Source organism: Peromyscus maniculatus, chromosome 9 (assembly GCF_049852395.1).
Source record: "Peromyscus maniculatus bairdii isolate BWxNUB_F1_BW_parent chromosome 9, HU_Pman_BW_mat_3.1, whole genome shotgun sequence".
Taxonomy (NCBI): domain Eukaryota; kingdom Metazoa; phylum Chordata; class Mammalia; order Rodentia; family Cricetidae; genus Peromyscus; species Peromyscus maniculatus.
This window is the reverse complement of record NC_134860.1, coordinates 102,098,478-102,121,869: the sequence shown is the minus strand read 5'-3', so window position 1 is coordinate 102,121,869 and position 23,392 is coordinate 102,098,478. Positions and strand designations below refer to the sequence as shown.

At 38.9% G+C, this 23,392-nt stretch overlaps 1 protein-coding gene across 1 annotated transcript in view; it reads left to right on the top strand.

Moving 5' to 3' along the window:
- Obi1 (ORC ubiquitin ligase 1) overlaps window positions 1–23,392 on the top strand; it is a 49,622-nt gene that overhangs the window by 7,019 nt on the left and 19,211 nt on the right. The window contains exons 2-5 of the mRNA XM_006977974.4: window positions 6,881–7,016; window positions 11,931–12,022; window positions 15,487–15,735; window positions 19,289–19,377. Coding sequence (XP_006978036.1) covers window positions 6,881–7,016; window positions 11,931–12,022; window positions 15,487–15,735; window positions 19,289–19,377 — 566 coding nt within the window. The remainder of the gene's footprint in view (window positions 1–6,880; window positions 7,017–11,930; window positions 12,023–15,486; window positions 15,736–19,288; window positions 19,378–23,392) is intronic.

Sequence of the window (23,392 nt, the reverse complement as noted above, 5' to 3'; positions counted from 1 at the left end):
GTAATTTTAGGATTATTGCTGTTTTACACTTTGAGGAGTATTACTGTTGTACACTTTGAGGAGTATTGGTCTTCTACAATTTAAGGAGCATTGCCATTTTACAGTTTGAGAAGTATTGCTGTTAGCTCTTTTGCTGTGGATATCGCTCTATATAAATAAAACACTGATGGCCAGTGACTAGACAGGAAGTATAGGCGGGACAAGGAGAGAGGAGAATTGGGGAAACAGGAAGAAGGAGAGAGAGAGACACTGCAGCCACCGCCAGGACAAGCAGCATGTAAGGACGCCAGTAAGCCACCAGCCACGTGGCAAGGTATAGATTTATAGAAATGGGTTAATTTTTTTTTTTTTTTAAAGATTTATTTATTTATTTATTTATTTATTTATTATGTATACAGTATTATGCCTGTATGTATGCCTGCAGGCCAGACGAGGGCACCAGATCTCATTACAGATGGTTGTGAGCCACCATGTGGTTGCTGGGAATTGAACTCAGGACCTTTGGAAGAACAGCCAGTGCTCTTAACCTCTGAGCCATCTCTCCAGCCCTAGAAATGGGTTAATTTAAGATATAAGAACAGTTAGCAAGAAGCCTGCCATGGCCATACAGTTTATAAGTAATATAAGCATCTGAGTGATTGTTTTATACGTGGATTGTGGGACTGCGGGGATTGGTAGAACCTGGAGAGAAGCTCTCCAGCAACAAGTAGGTTGTGTGTCTATAAATTTATACATTTCTTACAGATTATGCAGGTTTGGTGGATGTAAATTTCACAATACTTCCCAATGAGCCTCTAGATTTCATTGGAATCTGTTATAATAGTTTCTCTTCATCTCTAATTTCATTAAAGTTGGGTCTTTCTCAACTGGTTAATTTCTCTAGGAGTTTGTCAGTCTCCTTTATCTTCTCAAAGAGCCATCTTTTTCTTGTTCTTATTTTTATGGCCTCAGTGTGTATCAGTGTGTTATTTATTTAAGATATCTTTTTCTAGTGTAAGCACTCATAGCTGTAAACTGAACTTAGTGATGCCTTAGTATCACAAAAGTTCTAGGAAGTTGTGTTTTTAATTTTTATTTCTTCTAGAATTATTTTAATTTTTAATAATTTTTGATTCTTCAGTGACCCACTGATCATCAAGAATGTAATTGTTCAATCTTTAAGTATTTGAGTAGTTTCTGTAGCTTCTCTTGTCTTTGATGCCTAGTTTTAGTTCACTGTTGCCTGACGAGATCCAAAAAATTATTTCTGTTCTTTCATGTTTAAGATTTGCTCTGTGACCTAGAATGTCGTCTGTTTTAGCAATTGGTGACATGAACTGTGGAGAAGAATGTGTATTCTGTTTCTATTGGATGGAATATTCTCTAGATATTTATTAATTCTATTTGATTGATGATGTAGTTTAACTGAAGTATCTTCAATGACACTTAGTACATATATACTTGAAATGGTTACATCTTCTTGACCAATTCCCTTTTGTTGTATAGCAGTTTCTTCCAACTGAATTGCAAGTTTAATACTCCTGAGCCTGGCTACCTGTTTGCCTTTCAGTTCTGTAGATTCAGAAAGCTTTGATGCTCCAGCCAAACACATAAGACATCCACATCCTTCCGCAGTAAGATCAGTACTTAGGGGGCTTGGAAAGTACAAATCCTTTGCCCATACAGTGTTATGGTTGCTTCCTTACTCCCACTGCATTTGGGAGACACCTCTCAGGTTGAACATTGCTGCCCCAGAGAAGGGTATATAGTCTGAAGAGTTTGGGGAAGATGGGAGGACCTGCCCAGTTGATGAACTATGAAGTGCAGTGGATCTGCCAACCACACTTAGCTTTGCAGGGTAGCTGGCCGTCTCTTTCCTCCAGGGGCTCTAGCTTACCTTTTAGATAAGACTTCTGCTTCCTGTCTGCTTGCTGGGGATTCCCATGGGTGAAGCTGTATTAAGTTTGCCTTGCTTCTTTTCTATGCATTGCCCATTCTTTTCTTAGTGCTCTCTGCCATTATATCATCACATGCACATTTCTGAAGCTCTTTTTTGTTTTTGGAGTAGAGTCCATTCTGGCACTAATTTTCCTTCCTAACATGTCCCATGTAGGCAGTTTTTAGTCCACCATCTTAGCTGGAGGATCTTAAGCTAAAGATATACTGCCCTCTGGAAATCATTATCTGATACATAGCCTGTCCAGAGAAATGGATTAGTCAGCTTCTAAAAACCCAACACAGTGACAGTAATAGGACGTTCCAACAGTACAAATGATTCTGTTGTGGGCCTTTGTTGATGGCTCTAAGCAGCCAGAGCAAAGTAGTCTGCCTGTAGGGTTTTTTTTTTTTTTTTTTTTTTATCATTTTGGTACACTAAATGGAGAGGTAAAATGTTTTTCTTACTGTTTGACCATAATCTTTTGCTTCAGAAGACAGTTTGGGCAACATCATCTCACTTTTTCATTTTCTGTGTCAAAATTTACTTTTATTAAATCCCACCATCTTCAAAGCAATCTACCAAGTGAAGTAAGGAGATACAAAGAGCAGGACACTATCCTTCCCCCACTGAGACTAATTCTAATGGGGAAAGTGGAATATAACCAATTGTCTAAGCAAGGCACAAAGTAGAAAAAAAAGAACATTAAAGGGAAAAAAAGAGCATACTGTTATCAAAGATATAGCCATGTAAAAATGTGAGAAGCCTTTCCTGCACTATGAAATATATCATACACAGGAAATATTTATTTTAGTTCACATTTTTTTCTTACAGGAAACATAGAATATCATAACAGGAGTTCATGGTGAGAGAATCTGTTCTTGGAAGCTAGGAAGCAAAGAGTAGAAGCGGAAAGATTGGGTCCCAGTAGCCTTCAGGGGCACACCACAAACAACTTCCTTAGGGTTCTGCTATCTCTCAGTAGGCCACAGGCTGAGGATAAAACTTGCAATACATGGACCTTTGGGGGATGTACAGGATCCAAACTATAGCATTGTATCCCTGGCCTCCACAGTCACATGGCCATCTCAAACTATGAAGTACCTTCAGCCCATCCCCAAGAGTACCAAAATTTTAACTATTCTGTTATTGTTTGAAGTCTCATGAGACTCAAGGCAGACATATAGTTGTGAAACACTGGAGGGAAGAACTGAAAACCAAGTTACATAATTGCAAAGTGGAATAGTATAAGGTAAACATTTCTTTTCTAAAAGGGAGGAATAGGAATACAGAAAGCTTTTTTTTTTTTTGTTTTGTTTTGTTTTTTTGTTTTTTTGTTTTTTTGTTTTTCGAGATAGGGTTTCTCTGTGTAGCTTTGCGCCTTTCCTGGGACTCACTTGGTAGTCCAGGCTGGCCTTGAACTCACAGAGATCCACCTGGCTCTGCCTCCCGAGTGCTGGGATTAAAGGCGTGCGCCACCACCGCCCGGCCTAAAATCCTTTTTTTCTTTCTTTTTTTTTTAAGACAGGGTTTCTCTGTGTAGTTTTGGTGCCTGTCCTGGATCTTGCTCTGTAGTCCAGGCTGGCCTCGAACTCACAGAGATCCGCCTGCCTCTGCTCCCCAAGTGCTGGGATTAAAGGCGTGCGCCACCGCCACCTGGCGGAATACAGAAAGCTTTAAGGTAAGACTGAAACCCAACAAAGTAAACACTAGAGCCTGGTACTCCACACCTGGCATCCTGGACACACTATGGAATTTGATAACCCTAGCGATTGGGAAGCTCTTTCCCCATAGACTGCTGGGGACAGTCCAGATAGTCATGCAGGTGGGCTGGCTCTACTCACTGTAGTTTCCCTACATGTTTTCCTTCCCATGTTTCTGGCATCTTTAACTTCTTTTTATGTATTTGGTCCCTTGGGTATGCAATACTGGTGTGTGTGTGTGTGTGTGTGTGTGTGTGTGTGTGTGTGTGTGTGTGTATGTGTGTGTGGTGTGTCCCCGTGTGAGTGCAGGGGAGTTATGTGAATTTGCTAGCATATATTATTTAACTTAAATTAACACATAAATGAAAGCCATAATTTTCAGAGATTAAAAACTAAGCCTACAATAACCAAAAGGTTTACTTGAGGTTAAAATGTGGGATACTGGGAGCTGGCCCCAGGTTTATCTTAGAAGCCTAAACTCTGTCTCTTACTGAGGTCAGAGAGAGACTTGGGAGTTGTAAGCATAGAATACACATTAACCACACGTGACACATGAGATTAAGAGAGAAATTGGGCATATCAGATAATACGGCCCCAGACAAATGTTAGCAGCCCCTGTGCCTCCCCTGGTATCTTGACCAGATGTGTTTACTCTCTGATCCCATTTTTGCTAAGCTCTTTCTGCTTCCTGAAGCCTGTCATTGATGCTGTGTCACTTCTTCATTGTCATCATTGCCATTTAAGTGCTCATTGTCTTATGACCATTGTGACCACTTCCCCTTTCCTCTTTGGCAAAACCCCAACTCTGGGTAAAACAAACTCTTTATCTGTTTCCTGCCTAAACCTGAGCAGCTCACCAGCTGAAAAATTCACCCCTGTGTGAGTTGGTCTTACATTGCATTCAAGACCACAGACCTCAAATAGAAATTAAACAAAATTAATTAGTCCTGCTAAGTACTCCTAATAAACTTGGTTTTTGCTTTCCAGAATAACTGCTTTATTTTCCTTTTCTCACATCTACATACTGTCCCCTTCTTCACTTTTTGCTTTCTATTTAAAGAGTAAGTCCCAGCTGAGAAAGCCGGAACATGGATCCTCTCTCTTTCCAGTCCTCAGATCAACCCCTGTGTTTGTCTTCCTATGGAAGCTGGCTCCTCCCTCCTGTGTAAGACAAAATCGTCCTGGGGCTCTAATCCCGTTCCCCTTTTGGCTTCTTGGGAATTTTGCTGTCTCTGGCTGTGCTATCCCTACCCTCTCCATCACTGTGACTTGCTAACTATGGTCCAATTTGTATACTTTCTCCTTTATATCTGAGACTTGTCTGTATTTTCTATCTTCAGCGTTCATTGCCTCTCAACCTTCTTGTGTTTCTGTCCCCAACCCTCATTTGCTGAGAAACTCTTTTCAGTAGCAAATCATTTCATACAGTTAAATCACAGTGTCATCTCTACTTCATCAACGTCTTACTTGGGGACTGCCTCCCTGTTGAGAACTGCCATGCTTTCCATCCTGGCACTCAGGTCCTGTTCTCAGCTTTCTTTTCTAGGTGCTCCTCTTGTACTTGCCCTTTTCCTCCAGCCATTTGGCCTGGGCCAGGAATCTGCACCCGTCCTGTGGTTTTAGATGCTGTTCTCTTTTATGCCAGTGACTCTCAAGGCTTCTTACCCCAGGCTTACCCACTTATAATTGAGTTTGATGTAAGAAATGTCATATGACCAAAATAGGACCTGGACTTTCACTACATAGAAAACTGTTCCTCTTGTCATTGGCACTTTGATTTAATCAAAACCGTCCTCTAGATTGAAAGATCTCTTTAACTAAATATATAGAAAATTTTGATTGCTTTTAAATTGTTTCCCTGATTGCTTTTACGTAGTTTCTTACAAGGTGGAGCATCTTGATGTCCCTTATATAATGTGTATGGTTCTGTCTTCAATATTGGCTTCCATAAGTTTTAGAGGGATGGCAGTCATGGTACTGGAGAAGTAATTGAGAGCTACATCCTGATCTGCAGGCAGGGACCAGGGTGTGGGTGTGGGACTGTGCTTGGCTCGGGCTTTTGAAACCTCAAAGCCCAGTAATCTACCTACTTGCTCCCACAAGGCCATGCCTCCGAATCCTTTCCACAGTTCTACTTCCTGGTAACTGAGCATTAAAATATATGAGCTTATGGGAGCTATTTTTATTCAAACCACCTCAATTACCATTCCAAACTGGCTACTAGTCTAAGAAAACAGCTTCCTTCATTACTGGGCTTCTTACTCTTGGGGTATAAGTTACTTTTAAAAATACTACAGTAGTATGTGGTTGGGAAGAAGGGACTATAGGATAAATATGGTGCTGTCATCCTAGTATTTAGAAGTCTGGGGCTCTTAAGAAATTTTATGAACAGCAGGATAAAATTAGAACATCCATGAACATAATATGACCTGAATTTCTAGCCATGTGAAGAGGGGAGAGAAGAAGGAGAAAGAAAGAAAGAAAGAAAGAAAGAGAGAGAGAGAGAGAGAGAGAGAGAGAGAGAGAGAGAGAGAGAGAGAGAAAGAAAGAAAGAAAGAAAGAAAGAAAGAAAGAAAGAAAGAAAGAAAGAAAGAAAGAAAGAAAGAAAGGGAGTTATGTGGTGAGATAGGAAACAAGAGACTAGGGAGAGGGCCAGACTTGGTCTTTGTTTATCAACTAACTCTTGTGGGAATTAATCACTGTTACCAAGACCTGACTTCTCCCAACACAGAGTCACCTTTCTTAAAGGTCGTATTACCCCAGTCCATTATATTGGGCAATGAAGTCATGACAAACCACTTCAAAATCATTACATATCTTTTTGTAATGCTTAGTAGGGGGTTGTTGGTACTTTATGATATAGTGGAATACACTGAAGAATTCAAGTATCACATTGATGATTCTGCTATCCTATAATTTTAGTAGAAAATAGGCTGAGGGGAAAAAGTCCCAGAATTATTAAATAGAAAGTATTTTCTTTTTTGCCCATGAATGTTAAATACATAATAAGCATCTCAGATCAAAGTTGCGGTCTCCATGACCAACTCTGTCATCCAGCATCTCTGTCATAGGAGGACAGCGTGGTCAAGAGAAGCATTGTTTGACACTCCTCAGTGTGCTCTCCTTACCCTACTTACTACCCCATACTTGAAAGGGACGATTTGTTTGCTCTAAACAAAATCATATTGGGAATCCAGTTATGACGGTTGCTCTGTACTAAAAGTAATGTTTCTTTTTTTTTCTCTTTTCTTCTTTTTCAAAGGTGCGTCAACCTGTTGTATGCACCAACAACCATGTGTTTTGTTCCATTTGTATCGACTTGTGGTTGAAGAATAACAGCCAGTGTCCAGCTTGCAGAGTCCCTATCACTCCAGAAAATCCTTGCAAAGAGATTATTGGTAAGGGTCTATTTTATATGTGCATAAGATAGATTTAAGACAATTTATAAACAGTGTTTGTATGGGGGAAGACTGATAAGTTTCCATTGTTAAAGATCAACATCATATTGGGTTTCTCAGTAATTATATATAATATGTTGTGCAAAGGACCGTGAAAGATCTGAAATAATTCAAAGGCCACATGCAGCTTATATTAGAGACTGCATGTGAACAGAAATATTAATGGTTTAAAGTCACGGGTGCTAAGAAGGGGAAATAAAGGGCTAGAGAGTGTTGGAAAGAAGGTGAGGAACTCTGAGAAAGGCTTGATGAAGTTGGTGACATTTAGGTTTGAGCAAGGGAGTGGTGTGCCCCAAGTGTGCTTTAGGAATGTTGCCGGGGTGGTGGTATGTGGCCTGCACTATAGAGCAAGACAAAATTTAGATAGTCAGATTGGAGACTCTGGTCCAGTTAAGGATAATGTGAAGCTAATTAAGGTTTAAAAAGAAAATTAGTGCCACATTAGGGGAGGCAAGAGGAGTTTCAAACAGCAGCTAGGTGGTGCTTTGTTTTCACTTTAGGGGTAAATTTTTGTTTATCTTCAGTAAACATTGAAAGTGAGCCTATAATTAGCCACAGGTACACAGCACCTTTCAGGAAACTTAAGTAGTTGTCGTGGTCTAAAGTTAGGGGAAACTGTCTTCAATACTGTTTGTGATGGAAATGGAAAGGAAGATACATGACAGAGAGAAAAAGACTGAGTGGGACTTTGGGATCCAAGCTGGCTGCGAAGAAGCTTCTTTTATGGCCATGGGTGAAGTCTTGCAGAAGGCTCCTTCTCTGCTACCTTGCAGTCTACTGGTTAAACTCTCTATGCTTAGACTTACTTAATGTTAGCAAGGAGTCAGGTCTTTGTGTAAGATGAGAGCATTGATAATTAAAGTAGTTTAATGCTTTTCCTTAGTTTTTCATCACATCTCTTCCTGCTTTATTCATTGTAGTTGGAAGTTTTTCTGTGTCCCAGCCTGCCGATGGTTAGGACAAATCTCTCCCACTCACATCCCCCAAGTAAACTCATAGAAGCTTCTATTAATTATAACTGCCCAGCCATTAGCTCAGACTTATTACTAACTAGCTCTTACACTTAAATTAACCCATAATTCTTATTTATGTCACGTGACTTGGTACCTTTTCTCAGTTAGACATTTACATCTTGCTTCCTCTGCATCTGGCTGGCGACTCTTGATTCTGCTTTTCCTCTTCCCAGCATTCCTTTAGTCTGCTTGCCCCTATATTTCCTGCCTAGCTACTGGCCAATCAGTTTTTTATTAAACCAGTGTACAAAAGCATTATCCCACAGCATTTCTTCTTTTCTGTCTACACAAAAAGGAAGATTTTAACCTTAACATAGTAAAATTACATATAATAGAACAGTTATCAAGCAAGAATTAAGTTATAATATCTAGTTTATTTGTATTTGGCAAAATTAAAGAAAATATTCTATCCTATATTTGTGAGTCTAAAGTTTCATATCTAATTTATCTTTTATCATAACCAATATAACCATTACCAATAATTATAACTATTTAGTCTTCAACTACACCAAAGACCTCAGAAGGATATATTCCTGAAGTAAACAGGAAGAGCATTGTAACCAATTTTTAAAAAGTTCTGGAAATGACAGATATAGCTGACTACCTGGACAGTTACCCAAAGTTCTTCTGCAATGTTGGGGCATTCATTCTTCAGCCTAGAGGCCTAGAGTCTCTCAGTCACTTTTCTCTGTGTCCTGTAGAATATCTGGCAGGCTCTTCTGTAAAGCAGGAACCTGAAGGACCATCTCATCTTGTAAAGTTCAATGGTCACCTTCCTATGGCTCCTGCATGTCTAGTTGATACAACATTTTGTCAAGCAGTCCAGACAAGAACAGTTTCTTGCCCAAATGGATATTTTTGCTAAGAAGAAGATAAACCCCATATGGAGTATCTTCAATGCCCATCTTTATCTTTGAAGTAAATCAGTCCTGCCAGGAGCAGAAATGTCTCACTGTCCAGAAAGTCTGTTTTTAAAACATTTTAAATGCCATATTCTGTAGGTCTTTGAAGTGTTTGAAGATTACCTATCTAATTGAAATATATCTATGTATACTTAGAAAACTTAACATGACTACAAGTTTGATTCTCGTAGAAGGCTAATTATTAATCTGTATTTCTTAATTATCTATTACAATTTAAATGAGCTGCACAAACATAATACCTTAAACAAGAGTAGAAATATACATACAGTATAACAAAATTAACTTTAAATTTGTATCAATAAACCAAAATCTATATCAATGTAAAATGTTTTTAAAAAGTTGCTCTTTAAAAGTAGGTTCAACAATCCATCCTTTTATCCTATGATACCTATATCCTATATTTCTATATCATGTTCCCCTGTTTTCTTTTAGAAAGAGATTGACTATGACCAATAACCATTTGTAACCATCTACCTAAACAAAGACAAACATCCATAATCTGTTTTTTGGGAGTGTGGGTGTAGTGTTCTAGGCTACTTCCTGCGGATATAGGGCACTGTATTCTTATGGGGATACAAAGAAAATTTTAGGATTATGGTCAAATCCTGACTAGAGCAGTCTGTGAGGCTGTATTCTCTGAGCAAGTTGCCTTGAACCTGTTTTTGGATATTGGATCATCTCGACCATGGTGTCATCGGAGACCTTTCAGGGGGTCTTGGTTGTTCAAACCTGATGTATCTTAACCTAGAAGCCTCTTGCTTCCTGTGAAAACAAAAGCAGAGCCTCCTTTCCAAAGCAACGTATCCTTAGACATAAATTTTGAAGTCAAGATACCTTTAAAATATACATATTGGTTTAATTCGGTAGCCTTTATAATCAAATGTCTCTCTCCAGTTAAAAATCCAAAAAGCAGTATAATCCAGACTCTGTGTGTGATTTTCATCTTTACGTGGCCTATTTTTTATATTACTTTTACTGTCTCTTTAAAAGACTTTAGTTTTTAAAATTTTCTATTTCTTTAATAAAACTGTCTATATTCTTTTTTCTCTCTCTTTCAAGCCTACATACATTTTTACACACAGTGTAAACCATTCAAAGTCTTATTCCATCTGAATCGGCCTTATTGTGAATGTATTGCTTTAAACTCCAGCATTATTAGGACTAAAATAGCAGCTTTGGCTGCTGGCTCCACCTCAGCTTCCCCACATGGGGGAACTACATTTACAGCCAGCTTTGGGAGAACCATGCTCACTGCCGGACTCTGGGAGGCAGTGGGTCTATGCCTCCCAGAATCCGGCAGTGTGTAACCCAAAAACATTTTTTTTTTCTTGTAATAGCAAAAGCTAAATCTGTCACACAGTGCACTGTGTGGCTTGGAGACGCCTCTGTGTACCATGGGAATATGTCATGCTGCACTCAAGCCCACATGCCATTGTGAACCCAACATACTGTAGCTCATGGCTTGCCTGAGAGACACAACTAGGAAGCTGTTTTTAGCTCCGTTTTAGAATCTTTTTTTTTTTTTTTAAAGCTTTCTCAGGTTTTAAGTGGAAACTCTTGCACCTCATTTTGGCACCATTTGTAGTTGGAAGTTTTTGTGTCCCAGTCTGCCGACAGTTGGGACAGATCTCTCCCCCTCACACCCCCCAAGTAAACACACAGAGGCTTCTATTAATTATAACTGCTCGGCCATTAGCTCAGACTTATTACTGACTAGCTCTTACACTTAAATTAACCCATAATTCTTATCTATGTTTAGCCACATGGCTTGGCACCTTTTCTCAGTTAGACATTTACATATTGCTTCCTCTGTGTCTGGTTGGCAACTCCTGACTCAGCCCTTCCTCTTCCCAGCATTCCTTAGTCTGCTCGCCCCGCCTATACTTCCTGCCTAGCTACTGGCCAATCAGCGTTTTATTAAACCAACAAAAACCCTACAAAAGCACTATCCCACAGCAATTCATTCCTATCTAAATCACACGAATGAACTCTGAGATGAAATACTCCATTCATCCTTGTGCTTGGATAGACTGTCCGGAGAAAGAACATCTGTAAAATGTTTTGGCTATCGTGTTGCTAACACAAAGGCAGTAACCCCAGTGTTAGTTCAGAGCTCTCTGAAAGAACTCATAGTGGGTGCATTTCCCACAAACTGGGGTGTACAGCTAGTGCTGGCCCTCAGTCCTGTAACTGTAATGACCTGTAACTGGGTCATTAGATTCAGTGAGAATTGTGTCACTAGTACCCGGATGTGTTTTAATTAACAATTGTCTTCAGATTTGCGGTATTCAAAATTGATAAATTAATCCTGTGTAACCCTTTCTTCCCTTGACTTTGCTATGGTAAGATATTTAGGTAAGTAAACACAACCCTGAAGGTATTTCTTTGGGTGTTGTTCATGTTTTTCCCCCCTCGGGGTTAAAATAAAGAAAGGCCTAATGGTAACCACCCCCCCCCATGATCCCAAAGTCCCACTCAGTCTTTTTCTCTCTGTCATGTATCTTCCTTTCCATTTCCATCACAAACAGTATTGAAGACAGTTTCCCCTAACTTTAGACCACGACAACTACTTAAGTTTCCTGAAAGGTGCTGTGTACCTGTGGCTAACTATAGGCTCACTTTTAATGTTTACTGAAGATAAACAAAAATTTACCCCTAAAGTGAAAACAAAGCACCAGTAGTCTCTCTGAACCTGTTATTCTCCTAGCTGCTGTTTGAGACTCCTCTTGCCTCCCCTACTGTGGCACTAATTTTCTTTTTTAAACCTTAAGTAGCTTCACATTATCCTTAACTGGACCAGAGTCTCCAATCTACCTATTCAAAATTTATTTCTGGGAAGTTGTATAATACAATATGAAAAAAAAGTTCATTTTTATTTTACCCAAACCAAGCAAAACTGAGGAATTTTTCCCCTCCAGGAGGAACAGGTGAAAGTGAACCTATGCTAAGCCCTACAGTCAGGAAGCACCTTCGGAGAACAAGACTCGAGCTACTCCACAAAGAGTATGAGGTAACTGAAACAGCTTTAGTGTGATTTCACAGTTGACTTAGGTCAACCGGTCTGAGACCCACATCCTATGAACCCTTGATCTTTTTATTTTCCTCCAGTCTTCTTTGGGGAGGAGGGATTGTTTATTTTGGAGAGTCTTGTGACCCTTATGATTACACATATTCACCCCCATGCCTAGTCTGAAACATTCAGTGCCAATCAAAAGGTATTTGATAAGTTTTTCCTTTTCTATTTTAAATAGAGAGATTTTTTTTTTTTTTTTTTTTTTTTTTTTTTTTTTTTTTTTTTTTTTTTTGGTTTTTCAAGACAGGGTTTCTCTGAAGCAGTCCTGGCAGTCCTGGAACTCACTCTGTAGACCAGGCTGTTGAGAAATGGTTTTATTTAAGTAAGGACTAGGATTTCATAGAATAGGAAAAAATAGGATTTCATAGAATGGAAACATTTCCCCTTCTTCTTTTCCTTCTTTGAAATTATTTTTTAATTTGTGATTTTTATTTTATGTGTGAAAGTGTTTTGTGTGCATGTTTGCCTGTGCACCACTTGAGTGCCTGGTATCTGAGGGCAGGAGAAGGTGTTGAATCACCTGGGGCTGCCATGTGGGTGCTGGGCATCAAACCCAGGTCCTTTAGAAGAGCAGAGGTGCTCTTAATTGTTGAGCTGTCTCTCTGGCCCCCTCCTTTTTAAAAGAGTGTGTGTGTGTGTGTGTGTGTTGGTCTGTTTAATACTCTGTACTTCTTTGGGTCAATTTAAAAAAAAATGAGCAATTAGATTAAAGAAGCCCACTTAGGGAACTCAATTAATTTGTTACTGCTTATAGATTCAGTGGTGATTATAAACATGATGAATTCTGGTACACTAAATAAATGTTATGTCATCTGTTAGCCCAGGGATTTCAGTGTGAAATATGTATTTCTGATTTTCATCTAAAGGTGAATAAGCTACTGATCTACGGTGAAGGTGGAATTTTTACCAATGAACGACTGCTGCTGGAATAAATATTCTTTTGAATGGTAGACATTCAACCCTGTTGTCATTTTCTCTCCACTAAAGGAGGGGTGGAAGTTTTATAATATATACATCTCCATGTGCATGTGTGTGTAGATTATATTTGATCTGGATGTATAGAAGATATCCATCCCTTGTTTTTAGCAGTTAAAGGCTTTCTGTGGGGGGTAAGGAAACACACGTGCAGCAGACACACAAGGAAAGACTGAGGGGCAAAGCAGAGGGGCCTTGTGAAGCTAAAAGGTCAGTCTCTTCTCGAGGGCTGGGGTGTTTTAAGACTGAAGGGTCTTCATCTCCTAATTTAGGGTTGGTCAATTTGAAGAAAGACAGAATGACTGATTGGTCCACAACAAATATTTATACTGCTATATACATATAGTATGATAGAAAGTAACTTTAAATTAGACTCTGTACATGGAAACTACCTCAGCTGCCTCAAACATTTTAATACACTACAGCATAAGTGATGAAATAAATGTTCATTCCTACATGTTTTCCACGTTTGTGAATAGATAAGTGCATGTTTATTTATTCATTGCTATATTAATTTGAAGAATGCAACTTCTTATATTGGGTATTGTGGCACATCCCTTTAATTCCATCACTTGGGAGACAGGCAGGCAGATCTCTGTGAATTCAAGGTCTTCCTGGTCTACATAGTGAGTTCCATGACAGCCAGGATTACATAGAGCAGTGATTCTCAACCTTCCTAATGTTGCGATCCATTATTCCTCACATTGTGGTGCCCCAACCATAAAATTATTTTCATTGCTACTTCGTAGCTGAAATTTTGCTTCTGTTATGAATCCCAGTGTAAATACACCTATGAAAGAGTTGCTCAACATCAGGTTGAGAACCACTGACACAAAGACCTTGTCAAAACAAACAAACAAATAGTGGGGTCTGGAAGAGCACGGTTTCTTTTAGAAATGCATTATAATTTACTGGTAATTAGTACTGTAACAAATCTAAAATGCACTCTTCCATAATTAATAAAGGCCATAGATATTAATCAGAGAGGTCATTGACTTAAGTCTGTTTTCTCTTGCTTTAAAGTCAGAACACCTTAACCTGGCTTATGTTTCTGCAAGCTAAAGTTAAGGCATTGTCAACATGATAATGGAACAAAGGAACAAGAGAAGTCAGGAACCCATTCATTGATAACCTAGATATCAGTATTAACCCATTCATGAGGGCCTCATGGCCTAATCACCTGTTGATGTTTCCCCCTTGTAATGGTCTCACAATGACAGTTACATTTCAGCAGGAGATTGGGAGGGACATTCAGACAAGCCCTGACATTTGGAGTTTATTTTCTGTTAGAATTTTTGACCATCTCAGATTAAGATGATATGTCCATTATAGAAGAATAAATGCTATTACACTGTGGCTGTGCTTCTTCCTTGGGATCGTTGGCTGCATTGGTCCACGAGAGTGGAGGGAGCAGAAGTGGGAACAAGGTTCAGACAGCTGTGGGTACGATGGAGACAGCCCTCCAGGAGACAGACTTCAGTGAATCAGCTCAACTTTATTCCAGAATATAAGAAATATATAGGATTGGGGAGCCTGGGGACAAATCCTAGTTTGCATTAGGTGGCATGCTCCTATAACAAGGCTTCGTAGGTGGCAACAGGGTCCTATCAAAATGGCTAGAGCACTTGCCTAATTACCATGTGGGTCATGGGGGAAGAGCTTTTGCAGAGAACTATGTCAGGAGTCTCACCCTTGACATAAGTCAGACATCCTGGGCCCAGAGACATCCTCCACATAAGGTGGGGTAGAGAGCAGGAGGTTTTTGCGGAAGGAGGGAGTCCTCCATGTTGCCGAGCCTAGAGAAAGCTGCCAGGCTACAGTAGTCTGCAACCTCTGATCAGCAGAACCTCCCAGCATTACACAGAAGAATCTACTCCAAATGTTTGCTGTCACATGCAAGAGCAACAGCAGTTCCAGAGTGATATTGGGAACAGCTCTGACTAGTAGTTGAAGGCCCACTACTGATATTAATCTGGGGTGAAAAGTGGAAGGATTTCATTCCTATTTCGATACAGAAGCAGAAGTATAAACAAAATTCTCGTTGGCTATTTTGAACAACAGTTTTTAAATTTCTCTCTGTAAAGCAATTAACATGCCTTAAGTTTTCCTTCTCAATTAGAATCTACTTTTTGTTGAAATTCATGTTTTGTTCTTATTTTCTTGATATCTTAACAAAATTGAAGGATTGACATTTATATATAAAACCATAGTTGTCTTTGAATTAAGATGTAAGTAATTGGTACCAATTTTTATAAGAGTCAAAAAGCATTTTGAGAATTTAAACTGACTTTTTCCTTACAAAACTATACATACACTGAATCAGTGTATGTATAAAAGTTTGAGTGTAATATTCAAGAACACATTGGCTCTGGCTTAGCATACAAGAGTTAGTCCATACCTGATTATTGAATTCCATGCTCTTTCAGGATGAAATAGATTGTTTGCAGAAAGAAGTAGAAGAACTTAAAAGTAAAAACCTCAGCTTGGAGTCACAGATCAAGACTATTCTGGACCCTTTAACGTTGATGCAGGGCGGCCAAAATGAAGACAAACATCCAGCAGCAGATAATCCAAGTAAAACTGACCTGGAAACTGTAGCAGAGTGGAAGAAAAAACTCAGAACAGCTAATGAAATCTATGAAAAAGTGAAAGATGATGTGACTAAGTTAAAAGAGGTAAGTTGTAGTCTTGGGGGAAAATCTATGATGGTTATTTTTAAAGTTTTACAGTATTTTAAGTACTTTCACAAGTATAAATAGCCATATACCTTGACTCTTCCATAGCTAATTTGTCAGAGCAGGACTGAACCCTGGATGAGCATTTACATGTAATACGAAAACATAGTCTCATTAGCTGTCATTAGCTGCCAAGAACCATCAGGTGGTTCCATTTGTGACTATATTTGGAGATGCTGTCGTGCTTGTGTATGAGAGTTCTTCTGGAAGAATTGCATCAGTGGAAAGGATGTGTTTCTGTCCCCCATCTTTGGGGTTTGCCTTAATTTTTTTAAGTTTATAGCAGTGGCTGCTTTTTGGGCATTAAAACAAACATATCCCATTTCCCAACTTAGCAAAGAAACATTTATTCACTTATTTTTTGAGGCAAAATCTCACTATATAGCCCAAGATTGTCTGGATCTTGTACCATGTAACCCAAGCTGGCCTCAAACTAACCACCCTCCTGCTTCGACTCCTAGTGTTAGGATTACTGGTGTGTCTCGCTGTACCAGCTGAACAAAAGATTTTAACAGTATCTTTCCTAGCACTGCAGTCTCTGGTCTTGAAAGCTGAATATAAGTACACATTGAAAGTTTACTGACTAATTCAGAGAAAGCTGTGAGAAGCTACTTTAGACCACTTATACAAAAGAGTAATGTGGCATATGAGGCGGATTCATTTTCCTATTGTCTATCCATCCAACAAGATATAGAGAATATTAGTTGAGGGGAGGGGGAGCAAACTTTTAGGATTTTTTAAATCTAGAAAGGAGATAAAGATGCATGCTATTAACACTAGGGCAGTGACAGGTATTGCATTGCTTTCTGGAACAAAGAATCTTTAGTTTGACTTCAGGATTCTACCCTGGAGTACAGTAGTGCTAAATGAGTATGGTTTTATAGCACTCGTTTCTACAACCGCCCTTTTAACCTATCTGCATTCTCTTAAAATGCTCTTCTTGTTCTGAATTACTGCATCCTGAGCCATGAAATCATTAATGGACTCCATATGATATTTTATAGAAGATCCACTGCATATTAGCTCTCATATCTTCAGAGAGGTTAAGTAGTAGAGGAACATTTTCAACTCAGTGTAAACCATTGTCCATATAGAAAACAAATGCTGTGCGATTCATAAAAGGCCAGTGTGAAAGGAAGAAGGAAACTGCTTTCAGAACAAAAAGGAACTACATCCATACTTCCCCGCATGTTTATAAGGGAAGTATATAGTTCACTTGTGTGTTAGCAGACAGCCTTAGTGTAAACACGTTACCTTTGTGAAAAGATAAGAAAAACTAAAAGGAATGACATCTAATATTATTAATCAGCAGTTTCTCCTGTGACTTCCAATGTTTCCTTTGAGCCACCAGCAAGCTGTGTGTGGTCTTCTTTTTTTTTTTGGTTTTTCAAGACAGGGTTTCTCTGTGTAGCTTTGCGCCTTTCCTGGAGCTCACTTGGTAGCCCAGGCTGGCCTCAAACTCACAGAGATCCGCCTGGCTCTGCCTCCCGAGTGCTGGGATTAAAGGCGTGCGCCACCACCGCCCAGCGCGTGTGTGGTCTTCTATAGTTACTAAATTTTTTTGGCAGAAATACTTCTTAGAGCATGAAGCTCTGTGCAGAATTCACTCTGGGCTTATAATATCACTGTGGAGAATATATGAAAAGAAGGCTTTGTAAATCACAATTATTTTTAAATTCAATGGTTACAGATATCCTAAGACATCAGAATTATTTGGGATATTTAATAAGCCTGTTTGGGGTACCCACTGATAGTATTAAGTAATAAATTATAAATGAGTAAGAAACATGGACTATAGAGACAAAACACATGTATGAAGTACAAATAATGATCTAAGTCAGATGCAGGAAAAGAAAGGGTTCAGGAAAGTACAACTTGGTGTGAGCAAATGGACTTCTGGTGCTTCCTGGATTCAGTGAGTTTGGAAACATTATGAGACATCATTCCCAGTCAGTTGAGAATGCACAATTATTAAAGTCTTTGATATCTCTAGGTAGTATAAGTAGGCAGAATTCTACTGTTTATAACCTTTATTTCCTTTTAATGGTTAGGAGCTATCCAGTCTATAATGAGAAGTATTAAAAAGCCACAGGACTGGTGAGGGACCTTGAAACATACTGATAGTGATACCAGTATTAGGGTGTGGGGGAAGGGAAGGAAGTCAAGTGAGTTCTAATTTAAGCTTCTTGTCATCATCAAAAAATATTCACTAAGTGCCTCTCTTTATGGTGCAATGCTTGAAAGCTTAATTCATTGTTGGTATGTATGAGGAAGTAAATGGCTTTCCTTGTATCTTCGGGGGTAATAATGGTGTCTATCAGTCACTTAAAGAATTAACCCTCCACCATCCTGACTTGTGTGCATCCATGAAGGTGAGTGAGTGCTCAGAGCCCAAAATGAACTTGGATAAGTTTGAGTAAGGGTATAGGCTGCAAATGAGTATTCTCCACCCTCCTTTTCTTGTTACTGTTGAGGTACAGTTATATTTAAGTAGGCAAGTAATACATTCTGGAAGTTAGTCAAAAATGGGTCGGTTTTTTTTTACTATATATGTTTAAAAATTCTTAGTTTACCCTTTTTCCCCCTGACAGTAATTCTGTGACTTGTTAACTATGAAAATAAATGTTCTAACCATAGCATTTTCTTTGCTGAGTGAGTTAAGTTTGGTGTCTGATCTATAGAGTTTAATTTTGTTAGTAGTACACAAATGCAGTAATGGAAATTTAAATAAAGGGGCTTTTAAGAAAATCCTAAACTCTAAGAGCATTGGTTTTGTTTGTTTGTTTGTTTTGTGTAGGCTATCTGTGATACTGAGCTTCTAGCTTTCCCCACCCCTTCTTTTTGTGACAGTCTATGTATTCCATATGAGCTACTGGATGTTTTTTAGTAATTTTAGATATTGAACAAATCAAGAAAAAAAAGTTATGCTTAAAGGACTTTTTTCTTACATATGTATGTCAAGGGACAATCAGTAGAACTTACTAGGAAATACTACCCAGATTTCAAGGGTATCAGAAGTTGAAAGACAGAAGAAGGACTTGTTGAATAACGAAAATCAGTAGTTTTCTTGTGTTAGATTTATCACTAGAGAAGTGTTTAAATAGTAACCAAGAAATTAGTCTCATGGTGTAAGAATTAACTCTTTAGCATTAGTTTGTAAATACTTGTGGATGATATAATCTTGTCTTGTTTAGAGCATTCATTTATGGTCAAAACAAAACAAAACCACATGATCCCTTAGTGGCTTTGAGCTAGCTAACTAACACAGCTTCATTTCCCTGAGTAGAGGATTTAGAAGGTGCTTGGGGATTTTAAATGCCTCGTTGTAGTCACAGTTTCAAGCTATACCCCCTGGTAATTTTACATTTCTGAGGGCTATGTCTAGTGTTCAGTTTTTTGATACTGCTGTAAGAATGCAGATGGCTCATGTCATAATTTTTACAAGGAAATTTTATGTTAGCTTATGTTTAATTATTTTTAACTCTTCTTCTAGGCAAATAAAAAATTGAAGTTGGAAAATGGTGGCCTGTTGAGGGAGAATTTACGACTTAAGGCCGAAGTTGACAACAGATCTCCCCAAAAGTATGTATCTCACAGAGCAAGGCCTCTGCTTGTCAGTGCTTTGAAGCTGACTCTGTCATGGCTTGTGGTTTCCATTGACTCATTATTTAGGAAAGTTGAATGTTTCTAAGTCAAGTGCAAGTCTTAGCTTCAGTTGAGGCTAACTTAGAAGAAGGGATTTCATTTTAAACTCCGTTCCTTATTTGATGTTTAAGAATATTGTTTTATGTTATCTAAGACAAATGATCCTTCACTTGGTTTTACATACAACTATTTAATAGTACTAGTGAATTCTGAGCTTAAAACAGTACAACTTTAGCTGTGTTCTGACATAATCTTGATTATAGTCAATTGTCCGTATAATGCCTTCTCTGCCTGATACAGTAAGATGTGATGTAAATTACTACTCACAAGTGAGGTGGGGGCATAGAGATTAAACTCACTTATCTAAATCTGCCCAGGAGTTAGTGATAGAAGTAGGATTTGAGCTAAGGTAGTACCACCTCAGATTCAGAGTGCTTAGCAATTACGGGAAAAGCCTTGTCTGAAATAAAAGGTGGTGTTGTCCACTAAATCTTGAACTACATTGAAACTATAATGAGGTGAATTGACTCTTCTTTTGTGATGGTGGACACTTCTGTCTGTGTTAGAAGTTGTAGGTTTTGACCGTCATAACATTTAATTTGGTTTGTCCGTTTAAAGTGGTAAGAAGGAACTAGGAGTTAAGGGGTGAAGATGGAAAAGAGATGAGAGCACTTTTGGAGTCCTCTCCCCTCCCCCACAGGAGGACACAGGCAAATGAGGAGGTAGTAGGGATGCCAAAGTATGCCGTCTCTGAAGGACGTGTATCAGAATGCCACCATTGCTTTGCTTCTGACCACTAGACTTCCTTTTTCTTTTGTAAGAAGACAAAGCAGGAATAAGTAAATAATGGATGCATGTCCTAGCAGAGAAGAACCAGCTCTTGTTGCATGCAGTGCAGTTAGAGGATGGGAAAGTCAATCCTAATTACACAAAGGGGACATTACAGACCAGTGGTGACAAAAGGTAGAGCCTTTACTCTAAATGTTCCCTTCTCCAGTGCTCATCCAGCCCTGTTTTCTTTCCTGTCAGATAATGTCCTACTTTGACAAATTAGTGAAATAAGCCGAGAAAGTGTTGCTTTTATGTGGGCTTGAATCCCTGTTATTGGCAGCTCGCCCTGCCAGTCACAGTAATGCTTATCCATTAGTCGTTTCCCACAGCGTGCTGAATGGAATGGAAGCTATTTTGTTTGCAGCTTTTATTTCTTGAAAAGTTGCCCACCAGATTTCAAGTTTAATGCCAGCACAAAGATGTGTGCTTTTAAATATCCATAACTTCTACCAAATAAATAACTGGAGAATCTCACCTGAGGAAATCTGGCCTCCATCTACTTGCAACCAAGCAGCCACACATCTGAATCCACCATCACTTGCCATCTTTAATGTGCATTCCTTCTTCTCTTCATGGGAAGGGAATGGTTTCATTTGAATAGTGATTTGAGCTGACCCCTATTCTAGATCAATTTGCGAAGCGCTGAGGTATTAAATGCATTGTATGTGATTTATAGCCTTGTTTACTCTGTATCAGTAACCCCTGATAGGATTTGGAGACAAGCTGGTCAAAGCTGAAAATACTCAGATATGCTTCACTACAGAATACTTATGATTGTATAGAAAAGAATATGAAATTTCAAGAATTTAAAAGTAAATGCAAACATACAAAAATCACCCATTCATTTCCTTCTCTGCATAGGAAGTGCCTTGACCGATGATTACTCCTGTCTAGTTGTCAAGTGTAAAGGAATACTTCTTACACTGTACCATGGTGTTCTTCTCTGATATATCCCACAACTTGAGCAGACTGTTCTCTAAGTCACACATAAGAGTGCACTTTAGACACCAGAGTAGGCAAGAATGAGGAAGGGGTACTAGTCATCTCAGGCTTCCAGAACAAAATACACACACAGTTTGACTTAAATAATAGATTTATGTTTGCACAGGGGCTGAAGACTGAGAACAAGGTTTGGCAGGTTCATTTCTTGAATAGGCTCTCTTTCTGACTTACTGACAGCAACCTTTTTATTATGTCTTCAAATAGTAAAGAGAGGAGAATGACGGGGTTTTTAATCTCTCTTCTCTCTCTAAGAACACGATTCTATAGGCTTAGGCCTCACCCTTGTGACCTAATTTAACTTTAATTACCTCTTGAAGACCTTGTTTCCAAGTATTAGCACACTGAGACAGAGGGCTTCACATAGTCTGTGGCTGACTCCCCTTATTGAAAACAAGGGGAACTTGAAGATTTCTGTTGGTTTCAAGTGAAATAGTTTTATCTTTTAGAATGAAAGTCTGAGTTATCACTTATATTTCTTGCTGTCTTTCAGTTCTATCCTTGATCCTCTGTTATATCTAATCTTAAAGTGTACTGGACATTTTTCCATCCTTAACTTGAATGAAAAAGTCCTCTGGAGCACACAGATGCTCTAGTAGACACGTTCTTCAAGGGTTCAATCATCCACTCTGGTTTTTGTAAAATTATATCTAAGTAGGTGTTCAGAAAATGGAGTCTTTTTTTCCTCTTTAGCATTTTCCTTCTGAATTCATATGCTAGGAGGAGAGCAGCTATTGGCATGGTCAGTTCATCCTGATGTGGCTTCCCAAAATAAATGTCCAGAGTTTAATGTGTTGTGGTATGCCTTTGAGTTTACCAGTCTAATATCTGAAGAATACTCAACTCTAGAGCCAAACCAGAAATATTTAATGTTTTCTCTTTATTTAATATGAAAGGAGAAGCTTTAAACTATGAGAATATATGTCCTGCCAATCACTGCCATAGCCTGGGTTCTTCTGCTCGCATATCTGTTAACAGTCTTGAATTTTTCCTTCTTGGCTCATAGCACGACTAAATTTATATTTTATGTAATTGTTTCATAACTTCTTTCAGCAAAAACTACAGTTTTATATTTGAAATTTTATCTACTACATTTTATAGAATGTTAACTGGTATTCTGGTTTTAATACATGTTGGTTGAGTAAATGAAAGAAACACATAGCCCTGAGACTGTTAAGTATCATGGTTATTTAAGAAAATGTTTATCTTGGACTTTGGGGGCAGTTATAGCAAAATATCCATAAATTGAATGGTTTCCAATTAATTTCTTACAGTTCTGGAGGCAGGGAAGTCCAACACCAAGGTGCTGGCAAACTCCGGCTTTGATGTAGGTCCATTCTCTGATTCATAGATGGTTCTCTTTTTCTTGTGTCTTTGTGTGGAAAAAGGACAAAGAACATCCCTGGGCTCTTTATGCTGTTACTAATGTCATTTGAGAACTAACGGCCTCCAGTGGCTCTTTTGACAAATGGTGTTACAGCCCCATCCCTTTCTCCAGTTGTAACATAACTAGGCTTCCTCTACTAACCTAATTTCACCAGTCAGGCCCACCTCCTAAAGGCTCTACACTCTTCACACTAATACCACAGAGATGACCAGGTACTTGCAACATGAGCCTTAGGGATGTACTCAAGCTATGGTACTCTGACATATGACATTCCACTGTGGCCCCACAGCCCTGCCATTTGTAGAGTTTGTGGCCTGTCTTGTCCTGGCTCCACAAAAGCTTTCATACATACTTATTCCACTATTTTTCTGGCATCTCTAAAATCCTGGAGTCTCTATTGCAACTTAGACTTTACCTCAAAGCTTGACTCATAGCATGCTCAGGTGCTTCTCATAGAGGATACAGGCTCATGGGTGTTTTTTATGAAACCTGGGTACAAGCCTTTGGCTTTATAACTTGCATTCTATGTGCCTATAAAACAGTACCATATGAACAACATCAACTGTTGCCAGTTGAGAAATAGTGTGGCCCCTTTGCACATGCAACAGTCCCCGTCTCTGCCTGCAAGGTTAAACCTGGGAAAGCATTTTACTGGGTGGCCCTAATTCTAGCAGGGGGCCCCTTCAGCTTTCTATTTTTAAATGGATTCCAAGGGCTTTTGCTGTTTTATACCCT